The sequence below is a fragment of the Microcaecilia unicolor genome, chromosome 11, assembly GCF_901765095.1.
Source record: "Microcaecilia unicolor chromosome 11, aMicUni1.1, whole genome shotgun sequence".
In the NCBI taxonomy this organism is placed as follows: domain Eukaryota; kingdom Metazoa; phylum Chordata; class Amphibia; order Gymnophiona; family Siphonopidae; genus Microcaecilia; species Microcaecilia unicolor.
In genome coordinates this window covers 65581872-65597575 of record NC_044041.1, presented here as the reverse complement: position 1 = coordinate 65597575, position 15704 = coordinate 65581872, and the positions used below count along the sequence as shown (strand labels likewise).

Below are 15704 nucleotides of genomic sequence, written 5' to 3'. Positions count from 1 at the left end.
CATTTCAGATAGGGGCTCATTTCATAATAGAGAGCCTAACTAGTTTCTTGGATGCCCATAATTCTGTATCTGATACTGAACAAACATATAATTTACCTTCTTTGGGATACAGAATCCTGGTACATGCTCTCCTTTGGCTTCATTCCCTACCATGCGCACATCTTTGTGCAAGTCTTCAATAAGAGCCAGTTGATTCCCAGCATCCAGTTTCTGCAGGATAATTAAAGCAATAAAATATAAGAATTAAGGCCTCTTGAAAGTCATTTATCTCCTGCAGGTCTTTTTTTTGGGGGGAGGGGGGTGGATTAAATGGTGTATCTAATGAAAATATGTTCTTTTATTATTGTTGTTTACAAATATCAATTTTCTGTATTATTCTATTTACAATAAAGATTTAAATATAAAGTAATAAAATAAAAAATTAAGATGCACATTCATACAAATGCATGGTGTAATATATATATATATATTTTTTTTTCTAACACTCAGGTCTTTAAGGAAAAAAAATGGTCTTACTTGCTAATTTTCTTTCCCTGAGTCCAGCCAGATCAGTCCAGAACTGATGGGTTATGCCCATCAGCCAGTGGATGGAGATAGAGCCTAACAAGTTGCGAGCTTCAGCCTGGAGGCACCATGCAGCTCTAGCAACCCAGTATTCTTGAAACAAAGAGAGAATGGTATCAATGCCTCCTACCATAACTACCACTGCCAGACACGAGCCCAGAATTAGCTATAACACATCATAGAGGGAGGGGGACTGATCTGGTTGGAAAGAAAATGAACAGGTAAGACCAAATGTCCATCTGATTTTCATCCCCCAGAACAGTTCAGAACTGATGTTATGTGGCAAAGCAATTCTCACCTAGGGTGGGAAGCTGAAATCCTGGTCACCAGCACCATAGCTTCAAAAGAAGCATCTTCCTAGGCATGAACATCCAATCTATGCTGCTTTGAAAAGGAATGAAGGGAAAAGCAAATAGCATCCCTACAGATATTTGCCTGAAGAACTGACTGCAACTCCACCCAAAAGGTGGCCACTCTACTGGTAGAATGGAGCTTAACCACTAAGAAAGAAGCACAAAATGCTTCCTCTGGCCACTGCTTAATGCTGGCCCTCAAAGCAGCTTCTCCTTTCTTTAAACCTCCGAGCAGGCCAAATAAATGATCTGAACTGCAAAATCCATTCATTACCTTCAAACATTTCAAGAACGCCTATAAACATCCAAAGGCTAGAGGCTCTTGAAATCCTCTCCTCAATCCAGTCACTGAAAGGCTAGCAACCCCCCCCCCCCCCCCAACAAAACAAAAAACACTGTCTGATTAACGTGAAAGCCAACACCACCTTAGGGAGAAAGAACAGAACTGTCTTAAGTTAAATACTTGCCTCCAAGAAATGCAGACAGGGCCTTAACTGGCACACCTCTAGCAGAACAGACTGCCAGAAGGAAAACAACCTTCAGGGTCAAACCTTTTAAAGACATCTTCTTAAGTGGTTCAATCAGTGCTGCCAACAAGGACTGAAGCACCACAGGCCACACTGGCAGCCTCAGATGAGCTATGCCCTTCAAAATCTGGACCACATTCAAATGGGGCCCCAGAAGGGCCTCCTTGAGCTTGCTCCTGAAGCAAGACAAGGCTGCAACCTGAACTTGAAAGGAGAACAGGGCTAAGCCTTTCTTCTTGCCATCTTGCAAAAAGGACAGAATCTGGGCAATTGAAGCACAGGAGAGCTTCCAAGCCCTTTCCCTGCACCAAGCCTAAAAGACTCTCCTGACTCTCACATACACCAATAAAGTGGAATGCTTCCTCGCCTGCAACAGTGTGGAAATTACCTCCTCAGCATAGCCCCTGCACCTCAAACATGCCCTATCAAGGGCCAAGCCATAAAACAAAAAACAGTTCTTCCATTACTTCCAGTCCCTGTAATAGAATGCATATACTCTAGGGGAAGCAAAACACTGTACCCAACCAACAGACACACTAAGTCTGCGTACCACAGACCCTGGAACAATCTGGCATCAGCAGCACCTCCAAGCCTAGATGGTCTGCTATTCTTTGCAGAACACTACCCACCATCAGCTATGGTGGAAAAATGTACAGAGGACCTGAGAAATGCCAAGGCTGCAGAAATGGCAGCAAGTCCTTCTGATCTGAACTCCTTCCTTCAACTAAAGAACCTTGGATCCTTGGTTTTTCACGTTGTCACCATGAGGTCCATCACCAGTTTCCTCCAAAAGACATGAATCTGAGCAAACACCTCTTCAGAGAGCTCCCACTCTCTCTAATCCAAGATTTGCCTGCTTAAGAAGTAGCTTGCACATTCAGTTCTATGGCTATGTGAGCCACTGACAATGCTCTCAGGTAAGCTTCAGCCCAACTTAACATGACTGCCACTTCCTTGTCTATTGGCAAGCTCTTTGTTCTCCCTTTCCGACTGATATATCCCACCACCATGGAACTGTCAGAAAACATGCAAACTGTCTGGCCCTGCTCTTCACCCTGGGAGGCGCACAATACCCTCTGAATTGCCTGAATTTACAACTGGTTGATTAGCCATGCTACTTCAATAGGAGACCACCGACCTTTAACCACCTGGCCCCATCAGTGAGCAATCCAACCTGGGAGGCTGGCAACTGCTACAACCATCAGTTAATCCAGACTTTCCAAGTCCATGCACTTGCTCAGGTTGCGATCCAGGAGTCACCATCACTTGCTGGCTCATGCTTCCAGTGTCTAAGGCAATCACCTCTAATAAAACTGATGTTCTGCAAACCAGTGAGAGAGGAGGGACAGCTTAAAGGGGATGCATATGTGCCTGCACCAAGGGCACCAGTTAGAGTTTGCAGTTTTATTAAATTTATTGTTCAATTTTTTTTATTGAAAATTTATGTCATACAAACAGTGCCTCTACGTATGGACAGTCCCAACAAAGATTGCTCTATATCCATGTTATAAACCACCAGCTGCAACTGGTATTCGGCAGCCAGATTAACTGCAATATCACATCCTGCTTACAATAGTATCAACAAGTCTAAAGTAATAACAGTATTCAAATATGCAACATAACAAAGTTCCAGATTTGTAAGATGAGCTATAAGCTGACTTCCCTCAGCATTAGCTGATTCACATTTATAACCTAACCAATTGAGCAAATGTCACTCCAAAAAATTAGTATCTTTATAAGTTAATAACATCAAGCTCTATATTGAACAGCCTGTCTACCCTGGATGAACCCCACTTGGGGCGTTGCAATGATTGTAGGTATCACCCTTGCTAAACGTTTTGCCATGATCCCTGCAAGCAATTTAGTCTCGTAACTAATTAGTGAGGTAGGCCTATATGATTCTGGTCTTGTCAGATCTTTCTCTGGTTTAAGAAACACCATTATATCTGCTAATCGTAAAGATAATGGCAATTCGCCCGATTTTATAGATGTATTAAAGAAGTCTGACAGCGGCTTAGCTATAGCTGCCTCCGTCCGGGCCTGCTGCTTTGTTCAATGCACTGCTCCCTATCTCCATTCAAATCTCTTCAGGATCTACAGGTTTATTGAGCAGCAAACACTGCTGCTCTGAGAGCTTTGGCAAGTCTAAATTAGTAAGGTACATCTCGGGATCCAGCTCATCTGAAGTATCTGACTATGTAAGCCACAATGAGCCTGTAAATAGGTGGGGAAATGTGGGATACAAATGTAACAAACAAACAAACAAACAAATAAATAAATAAATAAATAAATAAAGGCGAGCAGGCTCGGCGCTTCAGTCTTCCCTTCTCTCTCAGCTCTGGTCCCGCCCTCATTTCCTGTTTCTGCAAGGGTGGGACCAGAGCTGAAGCGAGAGAAGTGAAGGCTGAAGCGCCGAGCCTGCTCGCCTTTTACTGCTGCCGCCGGGACCGGCGGAAGACTGTTGAGGGAGAAGAGGGCATGCACTGAGCAGGTTGGGCTGGCAAAGGGAACTTCCGGTTCCGACTTCCGGCGGGTGAAAATATTGGGGGTGCTCGAGCACCCACAGAACCCATGGAGTCGGCACCTATGCCTAAAGCCCAAATGGAAAAGGAAAGAGAGAAGATGGCAAGGGAGGGGAAAAGGAAAAGAGGGGCCAACAGCAGCCAGGACCTCCTCACAAGCCAGCATATCTAGATAAGGAAGGGACCCAGACTCCTCTGAGTATTTCCCACAGCCGGTCATGGATCTCTCCTTTAAACCTCTCTGCTCTACTCGGAAACCAGCTCTACAAATGGGCCTGAGAGCATTCAGCAGCCCAGTCCTGCTTTTTAGGTTCTGCCTCCATCTGCTGGTTGATGGGCATAACTTGTCAGTTCTGGACTGGCCTAGTGGGTAAAAAGGAATGATATAATGATATGATTCCAAAGACATAACACATTTAACACAATTGACTTTTACTCCATGGTGTATTAGGTCATGGAAATTCCATCTTACCTTGGTAATGGCATTCAGAGCATCCCAGCTTTCATTCAGCACCTCACTATTTGTATCGTTGAAGAGTCGGATGAGACCAGAGACTAAGTTTCTGAGGTGGGCTGTGTAGTCTGCCTTTGTCTTTGAACAGTAGATATTCAAAATAATAGCTGCTGCTTGCCGCATTCCCACTTCAGAGCTACGTGTAGCATCCAGCAAGTCCTCAATAACAATTCTCTGTCCTGCCTCATCTTCCACAGACAGAATTACAGCCTGGCAGTTGGCCAACTCCTACAAATAAATTATTTTATTTATTTAATGACACAGTGCTTTTATTCAAGCAATTTTACAAGACAACTATACAACAGATCTAGTATGAAGAGCAATCAAGGTCAAAACCAGAAATCTACAAGATAAAGTGAGATCACAGGAGATAGTTTGAGAGAATATTGGATCCAAAATTGTTTAAAAACTGCAAGGGAGGAAGCTGACTATATAGGGTAAAGTCATTACAGTGGTAAAAGACAAGGAGTGCAGACACTCAAAGAGAACAAGGAGCATATAAGAAGTGAATGGCCAACGGGAAAAGGGAAAGAAAGCAATACGACTGGATGCAAGCAGATGTTGACTGGGAAAAGCAAATATGGGCCAGATGTGTAAAACAATCACAGATCAAAGCAACCAGGTGGACAGTGTACCATATACCATGGCAAGGAATAGGGCATAACCCAACACAGGAAGGGGCAATTCACTCAGCAACCTCAGTGGACACCAAAACAAATGAACAAAGCATCCAAGATCTAATCAACTACGTAAAGGCAGCAACAGCAGTCAATGGACTCGGATGAGGGCATACTCTTCTATCGGAGCTTCTGCAACAAGAAGAGCCAAGCACAACAAAGGCAGAAGCAGAGAGAAGGGGAACATTGCACAGTGGACAACCCGAATGCTTGCAATCCAGCTGGATGGGATACTCTAAACAGCTCAAGAGGCAAAACATACACATTGTTACTCAAGCCAACACTGTTTGTATACGTTTATGTAGAAAACCATCTAAACTCAATAACACATGAAAAGCAATGGGCACAAGTGCTCATAGCCTAAGTAAAAAGGTTCAATATTTTCAAGCCCTGATGTTTAAGTAAGACTTGGATATTTTTGCCATTTACAGAGACATGGTTCAATGATTCCCATGAATAGGATGACACCATCCCTGGCTATAATCTTTTAAGAAGGATTGGGAGGGCCAAAAAGGTGGAGGAGTGGCACTGTATCTGAAAACCTGACTGGCTGGGTTGCCTCCATGACCAGGTTTGGGAACCGCTGACTTATGCTATGAGTTTATCTTGTTGGGCAGACTGGTCTTTAACTACTGTCATCTACTATGTTACTATATGATACCAAGTGGAGTCTGGATGATAGAAATAGAACACCAGGAGGCATATTTTCAAAGCACTTTGGGAGGCTAAGTTCCATAGGTTTCTATGGAACTTTGGGAGGCTAAGTGCTTTGAAAATGAGCCTCCAGGTTTCAAGAATAGCAACTACCAGAAAGAAAACTGCAGAATATATAGAATTCTGATTATTTTTCTTATAAAGAGTGCTCATAATTGGTTTCATTTCACTTTATTTATTAATTTGATATACTGCCCATCACAAACATTGGAACAGTTTACAGTAGTTCAGTAAATTAGACTTGTAACGGAGAATGAACTTAAAGGCTAACCTGAATCTCTTCTTCTGTCCCCAGCTTATCCTTCAAGGCAGACATCACAGCAGGCAGGATAACACTGAGATGCCGTGTCAGAGCCTCTCCTGCCACAGATGAAAGGAATGCTAGGACTTTGGTGCTCACAGGGGGACATATCAACTGCAAAGAGTGAGGTTATCATGACAAATTTATTCAGTAGCAAAATCACAGAACTATGCAAGAAAAAACAGTGGCCTGTGTCCTATATGATTTAGAAGTCTACATATTAAGGACTTTTACTTTACAGACTTATTACATATTCAATCATGTTATGGATCAGGAAAAGAGTATGAAATAACTAATTATGAAAATTAAAACATTAACAAGCACACATTATACTAGTAAACCATCCCATTAAACCTTAAAATAAAACAAACATTAATCAATAAGCAACTCTCTCAACTACCATATCTCCAAGGGAAGCAAAATGCTCTAGTTCTTACATGACAGGTAGCATTCCTTAACCGCTAGACATCTTTTTTTATTATTTGTAAGAAGTCTTTATTCAGTAATCTAATAAAACAACATACAATATTTGTCACATTGCTCGTATACTTGGGCAATAAAATCTAAACAATATCAGTTCCAGGCAGTGTAACTTACTACCACAATACTGCAGTCAAGTGTAAACTGTATAAACTTCAACATTTTATGTAAAGGTTTTTTTCCCCCCCTTACCCCCCCTCGTTTCAAATCCCCTCTTCTCCTATACATCCCCGCCCCGCTAGACATCTTAATAAGCAAACCTCCTGTGACCTAAGGGCTTTTAAAAGCACAAAAGGCTGTAACTGATCCCAAAGATAAACTGATTCCAGGCCATGCATAACCTTAAAGGCCAAACATGAAATCTTAAACTTGACCCCCTCAGATAACCAGTGGAAGGTTTTCAAAAAGATACAGTACTATGATAAAGTATTAAAATTCTTACCTTTGGTACCAAGTATGGAAGCACCACACGGCTTTTCACAGCCATAACTTGTTTCAGTCCATCCAGGGCAAAGTCAGACACTACCTCAACACCCTACAGGAAGAGAGATTCTTATCACTGTTTTGAAATCAAGCCTGCTCAGATTCCAGACATGGCAGCTACATTACAATACCATTAAAAACAAGGAAGCAATAGTTCTTATAGAACACAAAAAACAATGAAATGAAACATTCCTTTTTTAACCTTATCATTGTCCCCTGTGTTTCACTATAACATTTGGCTTTGCAAACCTCTTCAGACACGGTTGGTCAAGCCCACATATTCCTATATACAAACTTCTAATATTCTGCTCCAGGTGGCCAGCAGACACCTCTAGTGGCTCTACTAAAATATTGGACTTCATTTGTGAATATCCTCACAGCTTCCAGAATAAAGGAAGGGCTTTCCTGACCAGTGAGATAATGGTAGGAAGAGACCACTTTTGGAGGGAATTTGTGATCAGTATAAAACCCCAGTCCTGCATGATTCTTGTCTTTGGCTCCTACTTCCCTGGCCATCATACCACAGAGTGAGGGAAAGAGGCTTTGGCTCTGATACACCAGCCATTCTATCAGGCTTTGGAAGAGATCAAGGACTTTGATTAGCCCAGCCATAGTGCCATAAGGAGTAAAGAAGTGGGAGATAACAAGGGCTGCTGAGGCTTCTCTGCTTGCTGGAATGGGAAAACAGCCCTCCACTACTTCTAAGGAAGAGAAGGAAACAGTAGAGTGATTTGAGAAAAAGTAGTAGGAACAAAAGGGGATCCTGGTCTTGAGAAGAACGAAAGAATGCAGAGAATGTCCTTGAGATCTACAAAGAGAAGAGAACAACAGTGCTGTTCACATCTGGGAACAAGGAGTAAGAGAGAAAGAGGAATCCCTTATAGGTGGAAAGTCCTGAAAGAAAAAAGTGACTATAAGGGTTTGCTGTTATTTTTGCTCCCTGCCATTGGCTCTGTGACTGCAGTTGTGATTTTTGTCCTCTCTGCTTATAGGAATTCTCTTACCAACTGTTCCAGTAGAAATGGCAGAATGTCTTCCAATGCCTGGTGGCCAATTGTTGTGTGCAGCTGTTCAAAGGTTTTGGCTGCAGCTTCTCGAACCTCTTCCAAAGGATCACAAAGAGCCTTTCTCACAGTTGGAACTAAAGACTCAGAGAAAAACAGCACCTATACAAACAATAAAAGTTATTGAATGTTTAATACAGAAATATTGACTGCTTCAGGAGGAGAGTCCATTGGCTGGAAACCATGTGCTCTCCCCTACAATCTCAGTACCTCAGCAGTCATTTTGGGCTTTATATTCATTTACTTGTCTTTTCAAACCTGAGCTCAACATGAGACACATTTCAGGTGTAATACGTAAGTCCTTGACTGAGAGATCTTACAATCTAAATTTGTATCTAAGGCAATGGAATGTGAAGTGACTTGCCCAAGGTCAAAAGCAGTCTAAACAGGAGAAAGATTTGAACCCTATCTTCCGTGGTTCTCAGTCCACTAATCTAACCACTAGGCTACTTCACCACTCTCAGGTACACATTTTGGTGATGCTTCTCTGTGGGGTACACAAGTAGGAGTCTGTGCCATCACTGGAAGTACATAGTTAATTCTATGGGCTGATAGCCCTCAGAATTCCTCTCCCACTTGCCCTATTCAAAATTAAGCACTCACTCACATCCTGCCCTCCTGTCTGAACTCTACCCATTTAGAAGCTCAAACTCACAACTCCACATATTTCCCTAAGTGGAGTCAGGAGAAAGGCTTCATTTTACCGTTTACTTCCAGCTTTAGTGGTGCATCTGGAGTGGTGCTGGCAGCAGATAGCACTTATTAGCACATAATCATTTATTCACTACACTGGGATGAAGAGACCAATCAGTCTTCAAAGCTGCAAGCAACTTTAGCTGCATGTGTCTGGGTGACAGCAAAATGATCCATGACAGGTTCTGAACGTGTGGGAGAGATCACAAGCTGCACAGCACTTATCAGGCGATGCCTGACCCAGCCAACAATACAGTGGAAGGAAATACACCACAGACTCCTTCCTCCGCCATTGGCTGCTGCAGGCACATTCTGCCTGACTGCAAGTGCTTCTCCAAGCAGCCACAACAAAACTTACAGCTCCCAGAACTCAACAAATCATGCCCACAAACACATTAGCACTTCATACACTCTGAAGGGGCTGTCATACATGAATTTCATCACAGACCAGCATACATGCTGTCTCTACCACAAGCACACACCCTCCCTCCCCCCCCTCCCCCAAGCACACAAGGACTGATACTAAGCAAGACCCATCCAGCCACTGCAGCTCTGGCAGACCTCCAACTGCATTCACTGCTGCCTCTGATTTGCTTTCTTTTCTCTTTATCCTTTTTCTTCTGTTTTTTTTTTCTTAACTTTACCACTACTGAGTTTCTTCCTTGCCTCCTAGTCTTATTCTTTTCTTTATGCTTTCCTTGTTTTTTTTTTTCTTTTAAAGGCCTGGAGAGAGAACCAGGCTGAAGGGAAGTCAAAGGAAGGGAGAGGGACTTAGGCTCCTCCAAATATCAACCCCAACTCATCAGCATTAAACAAGGGGGACCAATCTTCCAACTGGGTCCCAGAAGCTTCCTTAACCACACTGGAGTAGCACAGATTGCACATCTACCATCTGCTGGAGACAGAGAATACTGCAAAGCTGGAGGCTGTATGGTGTCCTATATCAGGTAGAGTCTGCAAGTTCTTTGTCTCCATCTGCTGGTAGGGGTGCGGCAAAACCATAAATCTGGACTGGGCTGATGGAATGATAAAGAAATTCATATATACTGCAGAATGAATAAGATGGATCAGTTGTTCCTCTTCATTCACTCATAGACTAATCAGCTGCCTTTTATACATAGTAGGATCATATATAATTCTCAGTGTGCAAGACCTTACCGCATCCCTGCCTGTGGATTTCATGATCTCGCTCAGTCCTATACACACTCCTTGTCGTTCATCACTCTTGTCTGATCTCAAACCCTCTTCTAAGATTGGGATAATTTCTGGAAGGATCTTCTCTCCAAGCTTCCGAACAAGATCACCAAGTGTTCTAGCTGCAATCTGTCTCAAAAGACAACATTAGCCTTTCATTTCCTAAGGTTGCATCAGCATTATGTAGAACTCAGAGTGGAACAAAAACAATACTGAGATCAATACTGAGCAGCAAGATATCTGGTTAAAGTTAATCAGATCACTTAGCTGGTTAATTTTACTGAATATTCCGTTGATTTATCCGGTTAAGTTGGACCACTAAATATGTTGTCATAAAGCTAACTGGAAAGCTACAGGTCTGGCAACGAGTTTGGTCCCTGGTCACTTATGAAGTCTGACTTAACCAGACAAATTGACAATATAGCATAAAGTATTAATTCTATCCAAGTAACTTTAGGCACACTCTCAAAACACCTCCCAGCCCTCCTCCACTTGTCTGAATAACTTTTGACCAGATATCAAAATGTCTCACCAAAAGTTATCTGTTCAGCTGTCCCAAATTTTGAAAGAAAAGGATTTATCTAAGTAACTGTCCAACACATATTTATATCAAGGTTTATATACCAACACAAAATACTATTTTGTTTTAAGCAGAAAGGCACCCCATGCAATAAACAGCAGCATAGTGGGCATTTATTCCTATGCACATCAAACTATGATCAAAAGTAACCCTTCTTAATCAAACCCTTAATGAAAAGAAATGTTGCAGAATATGTTCAGCTCAGAAAACAATCTTACCGTCCTTTTGTCAGCACATGTGCTGGCCAAGAACCCCAACAAAAGACTGAAGAGCGTTGGCAGAATTTCACGCAAAGTACGAGGTGTATTTGAAACTACAATCTTCCAAACATGCAGGGATGCCTGACGAACTACAAGCTGGGTATCTGAGCGTCCCATGTACAGTCCTGCCAAGACCCTATTCCGTCGCTCTGCTCCTAAAGCATCAATGATAGCCTGAAAGAAACCAGGAAAACAAAAGTGACATCACTACTTTGTACAGCTCATGAACCTCAATAGTCAGTGCCTGTCCCAGTGATTCTGTGCACAGTGAGAGCTCACTAATGAATAGTCACCTTGGTTGATTGGGCTGTTCCAAAATTATCATCTTCTGAGGCACTTTCTGTTGTCATTTTCCCAGTTACTCCAGAGATATGAAAGAGAAGATCTCCAAGAAGCTGAACGGAACTGAACCTGAAGAAAGGAAGATGCAACTGTCCTATGACATGAGAATAAAAGAACAAAGCAACTGTTTCACTTCACCAGATAAAAAAGGGACAGACTGGAGAAGAAATCAGAATTGAAACTGGAGAAAGAGAATGCCAAGGTAATACCAGTTGAAAGAGCAGCAGAATGCTTAGCCTGTGGAGCTTGCAGCATTCTATGAAAAGATGTAAACCAGCAGATGCCGTACTTCAATAAGGAAACAAAATGGAAGAAAATTTTAAAACTGCTTTAGACATACAATTTATCTTTTTAGAATAAGGCATCATGACTCACACACTGGACAGACATTGGAAAACTCAGTCTTTTGCTAAAATACAACAAAAAAAGCCTCTCTCTATTACCTTTGCACAGTAATCAGATATACATATTCTAGTATAATTGTGTAAAGACAGTATTAACAGTCTCTTCAGCCTCACCGGATTCTCCAAAGATCATCAAAGAGGCCTTGTTCTAGCTCAGGCAGAAGAAGGGCAATGGCAGTCTCTGCATACATAGTTATGATCCTCTGCCCAGCACGTAAGGCAGTGTCACGCACAAACTCATTCTCATCAGCCAAAGCCTGGAGAGAAAAAACAAACACCACATAGCTCAATTCCACTGAAAAAGCCACAAGCGTGAGACATTCCCACTCCCACCCAAGAATACCACAAGTCAGAGATGCTCTAATTGTTCTCTCTGATCTATTACTTTGCATCTCTGATCTATTACTTATGCATCTCTGATCTATTACTTATGCATCTCTAAGATTAACCACTTAACCCTTCCTCATATTTCAACAACCAGGTTAGAGACAATATGTCAAGGTGCTTTTGTTTACTTAGCACCCATATAAAATTCACTTCCTTTAGAATTCAGAATTGAAACCGCCAAGTGTGTGAACACAGTATTTTTGAACAACCCTGGAAGCCTAGAAACAGCTGACATAATTAAAAAGGTGAGGTGAAAGAGTCTATTATAGCCAAAAGAACATCTTGCAAAAAAATGGAAAAAGGATCTGCTTGAAGAAAATAGGAAACAGCTCAAGCACTGATAAATTTGATTTAAAGCACTGATAAGAAATGCAAAAAAACGAGAATTTGAAAAGAAGTTTACTATGGATGCAAAATCTCATAATCTTTTTAGGTATGTTCAAAACAAGAGGCCTGTGAGGGAGTCTACTGGAAGATTAGATATCATGGGATAAAAGAGAAACGAGTAAGAACTGTCATACTGGGTCAGACGAAAGATCCATCTAGTCCAGTATCCTACTTCCAACAGTGGCCAGACCAGGTCATAAGACCTGGCAGAACCCCAAACCTAAAAAGTAGCAAGATTCCATGCTACTGATCCCTAGGGATAAGCAATGGCTTTCCCCGTGTCCAACTTAATGGTTTATAAACTTTATCTCCAGGAATCTGTTCAAACCCTTCTTAACCACAGCTATGTTAACTGCTATTACATCATTCTCCAGCAATGAGTTCCAACAGTTTAATAAGTGAAAACATATTTTGTCCTTTGTTTTAAATATACTACTTAGCAGCACTGTGGCATGTCCCTTGGTCTCTGTACTTTTGGAAAAAGTACACGTCACATTTTCCCATTTCACTTCTCTTAGGACTTTATCATATCTCCCCTTAGCTGTCTCTTCTCCAAACTAGCCGCTCTGCATAAGAGTTGTTCCATATCCTTTATCATGTTGATACCCTGCTCTGTATTTTTTCTAATTCTACTATATCTTTTTTTAAAATTCAGTGACCAGAATTGCACACAATACTTAAGGTGATGTCACACCATGGAGCAACAGAGGCATTACGATTTTCTTTGTTTTATTTTTTATTTCTTTCCTAATAATTCCTAACATTCTGCTTGCTTTTTGTCTGCCACTGAATGCTAAGCAGAATTCAATGTATTGTCCATGATGATACTTAAATACTTTTCCTTGGTGGTGACTTCTAATCCTGTAGCTATGATTCTCTTCACAGTGTGTATCACTTTGTACTTGTCCACATTAAATCTCATCTGCTATTTAGGTGCCCAGTCTTCCAGTTTCACAAGGTCTTCTGCAATTTCTCATAGCCCACATACCATTTAACAGCTTTGAATAACTTTCTATCATCTACAAATCTGATCACCTCACTCATTGTTTCAAATTCCAGATCATTTATAAATATGTTAAAAGGCATTGGTCCCAATGGCAATCTACTCTTCAATCTTTCTCCATTTAGAGAGCTATCCATTTAACCCTACTCTCTGATTTTGTCTTTAACCAGTTCCCAGTCCAAAACAGAACATTGCCTCCAATACCATGGCTTTTTAATTTTCTCAGGAGTCTCTCATGAGGGCTTTTATCAAAAGAGAGAAATCCATAGTGGAGAGACTAAATGGACTATTTCCTTTGGTCTGTTCTGAGGAAGAAGTAATGGAATTACTTATAAACAGTAATGCATAAGAGAGTGATCATTCACCATCACTTCAAAATAAACTTAATAATAAATCAAACAAAATGACATCCATTAAAAACCTTTTGAGGTATCATACAAGCATGCTGAAAAGTGAAAGTCTGAGAGCCATACAGCAAATGGAGAGAACTCCCAATTCAGTGTGATACTGAGACAACTCGTGTAGCTGCTCTGATTTCAATACAGCTATTTATTGGCTAATGTTACACACTCAGTTTTAGTTTACACTTTAGCAAGGGGAAAAGGAATTGAGAGGGGGAGAGGGTAGGATATCAGTATAGAAATAACTATATATAGCTTAATATTCACAAATGCTTATATTCACTATGCATTGAACTATATTGCTGATTCTCTTCTGTAATGATTATAACTGTTCATCTGAATAAAATAAGACAAAATGGAGACGGGTCTGGCATCGAGGTTGGTCCCTGAACCAGAAGTCCTCCCACTACAGGCAGCCAGAGGGGATGGTCTATGTCTAGATGTACCAGGTTGCTGTACCAGGGCCACTGGGGCCAATCCGGAAGTTGAACCACCAACACCATCGAGCCCCAGTGACGCTCAATTTTCTGAAGGATTCTGCCTATCAGAGGCCATGGAGGAAACACACAGAGGAGACCCGATGTGGGACATTTCTGAGTGAGGGCTTTTTATGCCCTCTGCCTTTCTTTTTTATCATTAAGAACATAACAGCCATACTGGGTCAGACCAATGGTCCATCCAACCCAGAACACCTACTTCAACAGAAGCCAGTCCAGGCCACAAGCACCTGGCAGAAACCCAACCAGTAGCAACATTCCATGCTACCAATCCCGGGGCAAGCAGTGGCCTCCCCCATGTCCATCTCATCAACAGATCATGGACTCTTCCTCCAGGAACCCATTAGAACCCCTTCAAACCCACATACGCCAACTGAAGCCACCATATCCTCTAGCAACGAGTTCCAGAGCCTAAGTATTCTTTGAATAAAAAAATATTTCCTCCTATTTGTTTTAAAAGTATTTCCATGTAATTTCATTGAGTGTCTCCTGCTCTGTACCTTTGAAAAATTGATTCACTTTTACCCAGGCTACTCCACTCAGGATTTTGTAGACCTCAATCATATCCTCCCCTCAGCCATCTCTTTTCCAAGCTGAAGAGGTCTATAATATTCTTGGTCTTATTTTGAAGTCCTTTCCTAATAATTCCTAGTATTCTGCCCACCACACACTGGACAGAAGATTTCAGCACACTGTCCACAATGACACCCAGATTCCCCTTTCAAGTGCTGACTCTTAAAGGTGGACCCCAGCATCAAGCAACTATGATTTGGATTATTCTTCCCAATGTTAATATATTTTGAACATGTTCATGCTTTTCTAATTCTTATGTAAACCACATTGAACCTGAGTTCTACTTGGGCTAATGCAGGATATAAATGTCATAAATAAACAAATAAGCAAGCAAGCATTACTTTGCATTTGTCCACATTACATTTCATCTGCCATTTGTACGCCCAGTCTTCTAGTTTCCTAAGGTCTTCCTGCAATTTTTCACAATCTGCATGTGTTTCGACAAGTTTGAATAGTTTTATGTCATCTGCAAATTTATTCACCTCACTCATCGTTTCATTTACAAATATGTTAAATAGAACATTCCCAGTACAGATCCCTGTGGCACCCCACTATTTACCCTCTTCCATTGAGAAAATGGCCATTTAAACCCTACCCTCTGTTTTCTGTCCAATAACAGATTCCTAATCCACAGAAGTACATGTGTCTCCTATTCCATGACTTTTTCATTTTCTTAAGAGTCTCTCATGAGGAATTTTGTCAAAAGCTTTCTGAAAATCTAGATACACTACATCAACCGGCTTACCTTTATCCACATTCATTCAGGCCATCAAAGAAATGAAGC

General features: G+C 41.5%; 1 protein-coding gene across 1 annotated transcript in view; it reads right to left on the bottom strand.

Moving 5' to 3' along the window:
* LOC115480407 (eIF-2-alpha kinase activator GCN1-like) overlaps positions 1–15704 on the bottom strand; it is a 130620-nt gene that overhangs the window by 72114 nt on the left and 42802 nt on the right. Inside the window, exons 9-17 of the mRNA XM_030219070.1 lie at positions 11787–11929; positions 11220–11337; positions 10885–11100; positions 10051–10215; positions 8140–8301; positions 7095–7187; positions 6143–6286; positions 4439–4708; positions 97–210 (exon numbers count right to left, since the gene is read on the bottom strand). Coding sequence (XP_030074930.1) covers positions 97–210; positions 4439–4708; positions 6143–6286; positions 7095–7187; positions 8140–8301; positions 10051–10215; positions 10885–11100; positions 11220–11337; positions 11787–11929 — 1425 coding nt within the window. The remainder of the gene's footprint in view (positions 1–96; positions 211–4438; positions 4709–6142; positions 6287–7094; positions 7188–8139; positions 8302–10050; positions 10216–10884; positions 11101–11219; positions 11338–11786; positions 11930–15704) is intronic.